Source organism: Amphiura filiformis, chromosome 1 (genome assembly GCF_039555335.1).
Source record: "Amphiura filiformis chromosome 1, Afil_fr2py, whole genome shotgun sequence".
Taxonomy (NCBI): Eukaryota; Metazoa; Echinodermata; class Ophiuroidea; order Amphilepidida; family Amphiuridae; genus Amphiura; species Amphiura filiformis.
In genome coordinates, this window is record NC_092628.1 from 78,676,465 (window position 1) to 78,688,772 (window position 12,308).

The 12,308-nt window shown below is 37.1% G+C and overlaps 2 protein-coding genes across 2 annotated transcripts in view; one reads left to right on the forward strand and one right to left on the reverse strand.

The window, feature by feature from the left end:
• Window positions 1-689: 689 nt before the first annotated feature.
• Window positions 690-9,283, reverse strand: LOC140167081 (cyclin-J-like). Its single transcript, XM_072190530.1, has 5 exons — window positions 9,173-9,283; window positions 3,540-3,842; window positions 2,574-2,870; window positions 1,816-1,975; window positions 690-815 (listed from the first exon to the last, which is right to left on the reverse strand). Exons 2-5 carry the CDS (start codon window positions 3,814-3,816, stop codon window positions 704-706), a joined length of 846 nt encoding a protein of 281 aa, XP_072046631.1. The 5' UTR covers window positions 3,817-3,842; window positions 9,173-9,283; the 3' UTR covers window positions 690-703.
• An 842-nt stretch (window positions 9,284-10,125) lies between these two features.
• Window positions 10,126-12,308, forward strand: part of LOC140154026 (actin-interacting protein 1-like) — a 31,946-nt gene continuing 29,763 nt past the window's right edge. The window contains exon 1 of the mRNA XM_072176673.1: window positions 10,126-10,261. Within this exon, the coding sequence (XP_072032774.1) occupies window positions 10,246-10,261 (16 nt within the window). The 5' untranslated portion in view covers window positions 10,126-10,245. The remainder of the gene's footprint in view (window positions 10,262-12,308) is intronic.

Below are 12,308 nucleotides of genomic sequence, written 5' to 3' on the forward strand. Positions count from 1 at the left end.
CACCTCAGTGGAAAAATAGAAAATGAAAAATAAATTTAAGGTAATTTTCCCTTTATTAGAAGCTGCATATTGAAACAATAGATTTTATGAAATTTACAGCAATTTTAAGTACTGAGTGATGAATAACACGTGTCAGTACATGTATTAAGTAACTTTTCTCTTATATTATATCAAAATTCAGTTAGACTTGATTCTCATGGGTATGTCTCTTTTAAGTTGACAGTAATATCACATCACAACAACTAGCAATTTTGAGCTCGCTGAAAAGAAGAGCCCTTGTCTTGGTCGGTTAATTTGCTTCACTAGTTTCACTGTTCAAATGTGAAATGATGTTACTGCCAACAAAACTGTTTAATTTCCAGAATTCAGGTGGCTTCAACGTCTAACATGCAAAATGTACATTTGCTATGTTCACCTTGCATTCAAGTCATTTCATCTGTAATAGTAAAGTTACTTACTTGTGAATAGGGAGGAAGGGAAATCATGTATTCACCTTCCCATAAAACAGATAACCACTACTCTTGCCCTTCAATGTAAGTAAACCCCCACTTTGATTGAATACTTTCCGATTGCAACATTGGCTTCAGGCAGAACTGTCCAACCAGACATCGTCTTTGATTCCTGGCTATGTATTTCTACCATGAGCAATGTGCTTCCTGAGATGCGTCTTCTGTTCTAGTCAGCCTCGTGTCTTTAGTGTTGATCATGATTTTCTGATGTTATGTGCCTGTGCTTTACTGAGGAATCCATTGTGTGTCGGTGTTTTGGTCACTGTCTGGGGTCTCTTGGCTGCTTTCTCATCCGAGTCATGAGCTCTATGAATGACAAAACATCACATAGGTCATATCATAACATACTATTTAGATACTTTTATATGCGATCCATTGTTCTAAATATGACTAAAAATACATCTTATTCAGAAATTTGAAGTGTATTTTATACATTTTGAATGTGTGTTCATATCTTTCTGTTAATTAATAGCGTTAAAAAGAAAGTACCGTATTCATTCCATTAACCGCCCATGCCCCTATAAACGCCCACCCAGTGACTTTCCAACAAGCAAACTGTCCATGTAAATCTGAATCATGGTCTGAAACATTATGACACTGATGATGACTTTGTTAAGCGCCCAAAGCGGTTAATGGAACGCAATCGATAATTAATATTGCACAACAAAGTCTACATCTGTAAATTTATTCATGCAACCAAAGTCCACAACAATGTCGGTAGTTAGATTGCATATATCCAAACAGCACCTGGACAGATTGGAATAGTCAATCGTTTGCAGACTTTGTGCAAGTCAATATGCCAGCAAGACTTCACCGCCAGGAATTGAACTCACAACCACATTCAACAAAGCAAGCACCTTAACCATTAGGCCATGCTCCCCTTATATCTCACCTCATCCTACTACTTAGACCAGAGAAGCACACTTATACGTAAAGACTGTGTCTAAATCTTCTTGAAAACTTTGTCAAACTTAATATTTAACAACAACATGAAATTGCAACTTACTGTATAAATGGTAATTTTCTCGTAGTTATTTTTTGCGACTTGGAGTTAGAGACACATTTTCGCGATTGCCCAGTCCTTCCCTATACTTGTAATACGTTAATTGCATATTTGTGAGGTGTTATTTTCACGGTTGGAGCTCTAATCGCAACAACAAACCCTCGCAAAAATTACCACTTATACAGTAGTTTGGGTAAAATAAATTGCTTTATTTTCTGTGTCTATTTATTACCTTAAACAATTACCGTAAGTACTAGAGCGCCTTCTGTTTATCCAGATGTGTATTATATGAATTTCACTTACTTGAGCAACATGTCAATGTAGAGTGTAAGTTGTTCCCAAGAATACTTGGTGAGCTTATTGAGATGTGATGTCCATGTTGGTGTAAGCTGTAGACATACTCTTGCAGATGCTATACATACTGCTCCTACTAGAGATGGTTTACAACTGGAAAAAACATGGTCTGGGAGAAAAATATATATTACTGTGCCTCAGAAAACTTTGCCTGTTACTAAATTGCAAGAAATGTTCTAGTAGAAATAAATACCATCCAAAATTTGTTATTCTTTATTTGCTTTTATTCAGAATTTGAATAAATATGGTCATGTTAACATAATGCCAACTTTGGCTTAAAACGACACTTCTAAAGTTACACTTAAAAGGGCATTTCGTGACCCACAGAATTAATCACCCACTTTTTTCAAAAATAGTTTTTATACCACTGGAAACCTCTGGCTACATAATGTTTATGTACAAAAACTTTCTTGCAGATTACTTTGTTTAGCAAAAATATTGTCAAATTTGAATTAAGTTGATGGTGTACCAGAACAAAATTGCAACAGTTTGCCAATCGCAAACGCAAAATTGGAATCAACTAAACTTTGGGGAATAAGCTTTTTCCGTTGATATCTACTGAAAAAATGTCATAAAAAGAGGATGCTATAGGATCACAAAATACTCTCTTTAACTTCTATACCTTTTGCAGGTGCCATTTACATGCATATCATAAAAGCACAGAATTTGAAAGCAGCAAGTTAATCCATATTTGAAATAGAACTCACCTTGTAAGCTAACATCCAGAAAGTAATTTGCATATTTCCTCAAGTATGTCCTAGCATTGATTGCGTATTCTGTACTAAGTGGCCTACCAGCATATTGGTCATTACAACTGATTGCTTCTGTCAAGTAAAAGTCCATGAAATATGCTGCAGTAGGAACGGATATTTTCCAGGAAAAGAAGTCTAGTAGAAGTAGTTCCATGTGTAAATAATCTTCTTTGCACCCTGTTGTGTCCATGTTTACTTGTGTGTTGAATGTAGTCAGCTTCTGTACCTTTTCTTCTTTTTCTTCATATTTAGCTAAAAAAAATCCAATTTTGAAAGTTGAGAAGCACAATCGAGAATAAAGATTAGGAAATGTCTCCACTGTATAAGCCAGAAACAATCAATTAAACATTAATTGCTTTGGTTTATGGACTTATCATTTGGCTTTGAAGAAAGTTTGAAATTTGGCCAATTGACAGACCCGACTTTTGCAACTGATATGGTGTCAGGACTATAGAGAACAGCTAGCATGGCTTCTTAGGTGATGATAAATAAGTGAATTGTGATATTGTGAGTAAGTGATTGTCAATATATTCCGATTGATAAGTTGCTAGAATGCCCTATCGTCAAATCACAAATAGTTGACTTGAAGCACAGACCCTAGAAGCATCTGTTGTGCTTGAAGGAGCATAGCATTTTTTTGTGATGCAACTTCCATTAATTATTGGAAGTGATGGCCGAAATATTCTGATTGATAAGTCACTAGAATGCCCTATCGTCAAATTGCAATTAGTTGACTTGAAGCACAGATCCTAAAAGCGTCTGTGCTTGAAGGCAACACTAACGCCTTGTCGCTAGTCACTGCCCACTGCCAGTGTTCAGTTAGAAGGGGATTAGGGGACAGGAGTCCTTAGTGGGGGATGCCCCCTGAACCAGCTTGATTACTTTATTTGATTGATTAGTTTGCTCACTGATTGTACTTACTTGCTATAAGTAGACAGGCCAGTGCTAGTAGTTGTAGTTGTGACTCCTTGACAATGGCATAATGATCCATGAACCTATCTAACATATAAACAGCAAGGTGCAAAGCATGCCGGCCAATTTCAAATCGTTCACATAGGATAGCCAGCCAGTCTACTAAGTATCTTCTCAGATGAACCTGAGGGGATTGTCCTTTGAATGCTATTATATTATCCTCTTTGATACATAAGATGTGATACATGTCGGATGCTAATTCGCTATCTGTTATACACTCTTCCATTGTGCTAGCTCCTTGATTAATTGTGTCTGTAATGAACAATGAAATGGAAACAAAATTAAACAATAAATTATTGAAAATAAGCAGTACTCAAAGTAAGGAAAACTCTATGCCCTCCAATCACAACTTCTTAAAGGCAAGAATCATAGGAACAAGCCCTCTGTGTATAGCCTATGATATTTTTAACGTCTCACACAATAAAGTTGCGTTGTACGTAAGCACAGGGAAATACTAACCCAAACATTCCAGTTTCTATATATGGGTGTCACCGTCAAACTAATTTGACTCCTGATGACTGGCACAAAATGTGAACAGAATCAGTAAACAACAGGGGTAGGATTCCCCTTCACCTTACACTTGGATTCAGGCCCAGATTCTGGCAACAACATTGATTCTCCATTTTACAATAAGGCATCACGCTTTTCCCAACACAAATAAAACGCTCTTATTGGTTTTAAAGAAGTAATTGCTCCGCAATATATTCAACTTATCATGCGAGCCTGTAATTTCAATTTGTAGCTATAGTGTCTAATAAACTCTCAATTGCTGTGATCTCAATAATTTTGAGATCCTTGTTGCATTGGACAATGTGAAATCAGCTGATTGGGTGACATATTACTAGATTGGGCGACATTACCAAATCACTGAAGCAACATCGCCCAATTGTGAGCAATATTTGTGACTGAATGAGAGCCAATTGTTCCACACAAGAAAATGCTATATCCAGTCTGAGCACGTCATACGTCCGTATGACAAGCCCAGTTAATCTTCCATGTACCCGGTACAATATAAGATGGATTGGTTGCATCACAGCCTGTCAATTTAAGCATCCTGAAAACACTCTTGCACATAATATACAAAACCACAAACTCACTAACTTCAACTTGCACTACTGGCAAAATAAAACATAAATTATTACCGATCCTTCAGAATTACTTATTGTTGGCAACACCTAGGTTTCATTATCATTGAGGTATAGGACTTTTTATTTTTTCGGAGGAGAGCAGGTAGGGCAACTACTTGATTATATTTCTACATGTTCATACTACATACTCTGAAAATTTTTGAAAATTCGGACGAGTCCGGTTTTTTTAAATCACATTTTTGTTCCTAAAATGGGGGTTATAGCGCCCTCAACGGACATTCTCTCCATAGGGCTACATGTAAAGACCAGTTATAGACAACTGGCCCTAAAATAAAACGGACTCGTGCAAATTTCCTCAAATTTTGCATATGATGTAGATTTAGCATCTGGAATGTAATGCAAGTGATGTCGTTGCTGCTCTTCTAAATTCATTTTTAAAATGTCCGCCCCAGACCAAGGTGGCGCAATTTCATAGAATCCTGTTGCTGAGAATCGCAAATTTGACAAAGTTACATCAGATATGGGTCAGTAATCACAGGTGGGCAAATATGTATGCATTTTACATCCCAATTAACTTGACTTGGGCAATGTATGGTAAATTTTATTTGTGCACATAATTTTAGGCCTATATCAAATTTATATTTTTGTACAATTGTACAGCTATCGTTTCTACCCTTATGATGATTGAAAGTTACCTTTTATCAAAGTGTCTGCAAAAAACTGATCATCGCTAGCATCTTTGATGAAGAAAAATGAGAATATTCAAGTCGTAAGGGGCCGAAAACCTTACCTTGATCACAAAATCCACCCAATGTATGTCATAAACAATTCATTACCGGGTATATTCTTTGTTGTAATGTCAGTGATTGTCTCCCGGTATTGTCCTCGCACCTGCAAGCATGTGGGAAATGAGTTGACTGGCTTAGCAATTGTCCAAGTAGTTTTTTATACCAATCAGGTTAGACGCACTTCACTTTTCGTGGTAGGATCTACACTTCTGAAGAAGGCTGTCTCTTTGATTGGCTTACGATTGCGGAAAATGGTTTATATGCAACCAATCACAAAACGGATTATGGAGCACGTTGGAATTGTGTACATGCGGCCCACTGAGCATGTGTGGGAATAGCTTTTCTGCAAAACAATCAAGTGGTACAAATTCAGCTTCAGAACCAGGCTGCATGTTTGCCCACCTGTGATCTACTGAACCGTATCCGACGTAACTTTATCAAATTTGCGATTCTCAGCAACAGGATTCCATGAAATTGCCAAGATATGTAAGTTATTCTGAAGGATCTGTAATAAAGAATGTTTTATTTTGTCAGTAGTGCAAGTTGAAGTTAGCAAGTTTGTGGTTTCGTATGTTAATATGTACAAGAGTGTTTTCAGGAAGTGTAAATTGACAGACCATGTTGCAAAATGATCCATCTCATATCGTACTTTTGGCTCTGAAGCTGAATTTATACCACTTGATCGCTTTTGAAGAAAAACAATTCCCATATGTGCTCAGCAGTACCACACATGGCACTGAGACACGACATGTGCAAAATTCTGACATGTGCGCAAAATAACTTGCTCGAGAAGTCTACACCCATCAAATGTGTGTCATCGGCCCTCAGACACACATACAGGCATAGAGTTCTGCAGTAGCATGTTTTGTTGACATTTTTTTTACTGCTTACTTCCATGACAGAAGTAATACCATCAACTGACAACTCAAATACAAAGGATATCAGTTGGCAATCTTAATGTTAAATGCAACCAAGTTTACAACACTATCAGTCTTACAATGAGCAGAAAGTCACTGAGCTGAGTCACGCCATTCAAGTACCTATATTGATTACCTCAAGTGGCCTACTACAATGACCAGATATGACCCTGTGTGATTTCCATGTTTAATATTTTGCAATAACAAAACCATGTTTTCCTTGATTTTGATGAAATTGAGCAAATAAAATTCAATGTCATGTCAATTTAGAGTTATTAAGGGATCTAAAATGAGCGTTTATTACGTTTCGACAGTATTTTTTGTGGGACATGAGAGCACCTCAGACCTATCGAATTGCATTCTGAATCTGAAGCATGTCTTTCTGATATCAAATAATTTTCATTTTTGAAAATCACAATATAATACAAATTTTATGACAAATTATAAAAATTTGATATTTTTCAAATTTTTGATATATAACAGTCCTCAAGTAAATTATATAAATTTAATGACATATTCTTAAAGTGTATGTAGCAGGGAGGAAAAGCCGACAGTCAATTGAAAATTTTGACCTTTCATATTGAAGATATGGATTTTTTCCCAAAAAGACCTAATTTTTTTGGTGTTTTGGGAAAAAAATCCATATCTTCAATACTGAAAGGTCAAAATTTTCAATTGATCGTCGGCTTTTCATCCCACCTACATACACTATAAAGTTTACTTCAAGTACTGTTAAATATCAAAAATATCAATTTTTAATGATTTGCCACAAAATGTGTATTAAATTTCAAAAAATCAAAATTATTTGATATCAGAATGACATTCTTCGTATTCAGAATGCAATCGATATGTCTGATGTGCTCTAATGTCCCACAATAAATACTGTCCAAACGCTCATACCCCAGCCCTTAAGTGCAACTAAAACTGATATGAGGTTAAGTTTTATCTGTTTGGAATCTGTATTGACTATTCTGAGGGAATTACTGCAAACAAACCAACTCATGGCCCATATGGACATGGCCATGGTGTACTGGTTTTCAGTACCTGTTTTCCATGGGTGACTGTAGGAACCCATGGATTCGATCCATGTACGAGAAGTTACTCGAGAACTCTAGCTTCTAATTTGCACACGATAATTACGCATTCGATGCTAGAGTGCGTTGCTATTGTTTTTCGGTCGGACAGCGATGCAATTTCTTGCACCGGAGGTTATTTATTCTTTTAATGTTGAAATTTGGATGAAAGTTATTTCGATGAGTCAACTGTATCTTTTGAGCAAGATTTGTCAAGAGTCTAAAATTTTGCTGAAGTGTAATTTTAAAGAAATTTTTGACGTGATCACCTGTCATGATCGGCTGTGTTTACTTCTGAACTTCCATTGCTTTACACGGTGTCATGCTTCAGCGAATCTGACTAGATTTTGAATGCAATGGTCTCTAGCCTAGAATGTGAAGCTATCGGTGAGCAAATTATTGGCTAGACTTCTCGAGCAAACGAGAAGCAATGGAAGTTCAGAAGTAAACACAGTTGATCACAACGGGCGATGGCATCAAAAATCAAAATAACTTTCATCCAAATTTGAACAACAACAGAATAAATGACATTCGCTGCAAAAAATGTGAACGCTGTCCGACCGGAAAACAATAGCAATGACCAACGTCCAACTTGCTCAAGAAACACTACTTACACTAGCAACGAATTTACTCACAGACGCCCTCGCATGCGTGAGCAAATTCGTTGCTAGTGGATCTCGAGCAAGCTTTGCGTTAGAGAATATGCTCAAACAATGTCTTGGCTTGCATGCTTGACTTGACTACAGGTTCAAAAGAGGCAAATTTTACTCAACAGACACAGTTTACTCATGAAATAACTTTCATCCAAATTCAACAACAACAGAATAAATGACATCCGCTGCAAAAAAATGTCAATGCTCGAACAATACCATCGACGAATGCGTAACTATCGTGTGCACATTTGAAGCTAGAGTTCTTGAGTAATATACAATGTATAACCCGTTTTGTGATTGGTTGTGCAATCATAAGCCAATGAACACGACAGCCTTCTTCGGTGGCCGATAACAGTGTCTTGGCTTGCATGCTTGACTTGACTTTGTCACATCATGATCAAATCAATGTCAATGACATTGTCATTCAATGAATGTCGTTGTCATTGACTGAGTCCGAGACTAGTCCCAGTAACTGAGAACATGATGACATACATTGGGTATTATCTGCTATGTCATTTAAATGTCCAAATGATTATGTCCGTCTTCGATCTTAATACTATAGCTAAAATAATAGTTTCTCGATCATGAGAGTATGAATGACACGGTAGCGCGATCGATTGTGCACGCACAGGAAATGCAGCGCTACCCAAAGCGTGTGTGGTAGGCGTTGTACGCTAACGCAATTGTCATTGCGTGCCTATTGAGCTCTCATGATCGAGAAACTATTAATTTAGGCTTTTAGCTAGTTACTGGACTAAAAAGTCCCGAGACAGAAGTGGCTGTGCCGACGTCAAAAATCGACATGTCCATAGTTGTCCACGCGTCCAACTTAGTTTCGCCAGCACAGACAGTTAATATATTATTTATTACTTCAATCCTTTAGGGAAAAAAAGCTTCTGAAGTTCTGACAAGTTTTCTGTCTTTCTGAACACGTCACATGGAAGTTGATTTGATGAACATCAAATTGTACATGGTAGTCATGATGATGATGATGATGATGACATTAAGCTTATTAAACCATTCATGCCTAACATGCTAAAGTTATTTCGAATGTCTTTCCTACCTGATGAAAACTGACTTTTTATGATCGATTCATGTGCTAAACCTAACGAAAGCTGTAAAAATGCATGCAGTTACAGACTTCTTTGGAGTTCCCATCCGTGCGAAATTCCCATCACTCTCAGCTGACGAGATGTTTTGGCAATTACTGTATTTCTATAAGCTTTACTAGTGTAAATGAGGGCTTAAAATCGAGTCAAACATGTGTTTTCATGTACATTTCTTTTTTTTTTATCAGAATAACAACTGCACACTTAGTCGTTATAGAAAATTAAAAAATGTGAATAGATTAGGTGAGAAAATGTGACCGATTTTAGGATTATTGTTTTTCTTTAAATAAACGCAGTTTCGACAAGTTTCGGAAACTTTTTCCGCCTACTGCTGTACTTTTGACCAATCAGAATCCCGTATTTTTGGCCCCGCCTATCCGAAAATGACCGAATCAGTTCAATCAACAGCAAATGCCATTTTCACGGCATTTTCAGGAATGAATTAGCCATAAATTACATCATGATATTGCAAACTTTCTACAAAAAGCCATGGCTCGAGCTGAAATCTGTAAACAAATACCACAAGCGGCCAAGGGAGTGACAACAACAAAATAATAATAGAGTTTGTGAATCATTCATTCATGTTAATTATCTATGCCCATAAAAGGAAATAAGAACTTGTCCATGTGTAGTGTTTTTACAATGTGTTATTTTTAATAAATCATTTATTATTCTGTGTTTGTTGTCAAACAAACAGCTTATGATTTAACTTCTTGAAATAACTAATATGTTAAATCAGTTCACGTGAAAATTAGCAATTAGATGGCTAAATCAATATTTTTAAATCAATTTTGAGAAAAATAAATGCGGAAGTGAAAGCTGTGCTAGAAACACACATCAGGCAATATTAGTTTCGTTCCTATCTTTTGTACGCTATCGACTTCAGGCGTTGAAATTCCATTCAATGCTTATAAAAGTGGTCGAGGCTGTCAACCAATTAATTTACAAACTACAGGTGCACACGCGAGCCGTAGCCGTGAATAAGCCTTGTTTCTGCTAAATCGTCAGCATATTTTGCAAATCTGAGATGTCGTACACATGCAGTAAGTTTTTAAGATGAGTTTTGATTCATGTAAATTTTTTTGGTTGTCTTGAAAATGTGTTTAATTCAAGTCTGAAGTTGTGGGAGGTGGCCCGATCGTTCGCGATATACATGTATTGTATAGCATCCCGGAAGTGCACTGAACTGAAACTGAAAAGCACAGCACAGGATCCAGCTGAGTTCATATATCCAGGCTGGACACATCACACTACCGTGTGATGTGTCCAGTTCGTCGCCGAACTTGCATATAAGATGGAGAGCTTAGCATAACGGCCTGCCTATTTACGCTTCCTGAAAACACTCTTGCACATAACATACAAAACCACAAATTCACTAACTTCAACTTGCACTACCGACACCATGAAAAATATTTTAATTATTACCGATCCTTCAGAATACTTGCAAATATTGGCAGTTTCATAAAATCCTGCTGCTGAAAATCGTAAATTCCACAATCTTCTGTCAGATCCAGGTCAGTAATCACAGGTGGGCGAATCTACCAGCGTGACAAGACCAGAGATAATAAAAAGGATGAGAGGCCACGCCGTATAAATAGCTAGCCTGATTGGCAAGCGTCGTCGCTGGCCAGATCTTCTCGATCGTGTATGATGAGTAGAGACCATAGAGCCCTATATAGGGCTCTGTGGAAGAAGGTTCCTAATTTTGAAGCCATGGATAATATATTCATTTATACGAGAACCATATTTTTGTACCAATCACAGAACAGAATTTCACTTACTCACAGCTGTCAATCATTCTTGTGAAACGTAAGCTCCGCCTAGTATCAAGGTCTTCTTCTGCGCATTGGTTGTGCGCATTAACTAACCTCCAGCACAAATCCTGTGCACACGATCAGGTTGGATGGGCGGTTTACGCCTGGTTTACACAACAGGAACTGCGATGCATCCTAAACTGGATCGTTTCCGTGTATTCGCATTGCATGGTGGGTAATCGCCTGCCAATTTGCGTAGCTCCACGTTCACAACAGTTTAAAATCAACACAGGTAAATCCGTATAAAAATTAACATGGACACAAAATTGACATAGCTTATGTAATTCAAATAATAAAATGTAATATTAGGCCGTATAAAATTAATGTTTTGGTTCTCGTCCAGAGGATTTTCATGAATTGATGAGGGAGGGAGGTGTTTTTTTTTTTTTTTTTTCAATGTAAAATTAGCATTGTCAGTAGTTTTCGGTCTTCTCCAACAGTGCTCGAGGAAGCGATGAGGCCCTTTTTTTTTTTTTTTTTTTCAAATGTGAGATTCTGAGGATAAACCCCTAGAGTACCACAAAAGACTTGAAAGTGATGCTTGTTCTCTAATAAACTTATTTATATGTATGAAGATTTCATAAATCATTCCAAAGTCTAAAAAATTGAAAAATCTAAAAAAAAAAAAAAAATCTGACAAATCCCAGAAATTGAGGACGGAGGGGCGAGAACCAAAATATTAATTTTACACGGCCTTATCATGATAGATGCACGTTTTATTAAAACTTGAAAAGATTATTAAGTCCAATAATTTGTTTGTGTTAGTTTGCACGAGTCACAAAATGGCGACCCATCACGCATTTTCTGCATGTGCCGACATTAGTAACTCATAGTGACTGTCCTCAAACGAGCGCCAGTGTGTCTGAGGCCTGATAACGACCCCAGGTAATTTTATGCAGAAAGTTTTCTGGCGAACAGCTGCAGGTGACAATTAAACAATGAACACGGCTTGTTTATGTACATGCGTGGGGAGGCTTGTACGTCAGCTGGCGTGTTTTGGACATGTTCGGGCGTAAAAAGTGTCGTTTTTCTTCATGAAAAATACCAGCGATGACCAGTTTTTGTGGGCTATTTGATTTACAGGTATGTCGGTTCGTCATAGGGTAGAAATGATAGCTGTACAATTTGTATAACATACAGTTTAACATAGGCCTAAACATTTATGGGCACAAATCGACCTTCCGTATTATGCACAAGTATGTGGAAGTGGCAGGCATACTGAGTTCATGAGTTTTTATTATGTTTTGCAAAGCAACAAAGCCCTTTTTAATCGCTG

Bases quoted from the DNA above. Each gene is read 5' to 3' on its own strand.
- LOC140167081 (XM_072190530.1), bottom strand. From the start codon at position 3,816: ATGGAAGAGTGTATAACAGATAGCGAATTAGCATCCGACATGTATCAC. The intron at 1,976-2,573 runs GTGAGTTCTATT...TTTTTCTCCCAG, and splicing joins TCTGGATGTTAGCTTACAAG to ACCATGTTTTTTCCAGTTGT. The intron at 816-1,815 runs GTAAGTGAAATT...TGTCATTCATAG, and splicing joins TACATTGACATGTTGCTCAA to AGCTCATGACTCGGATGAGA.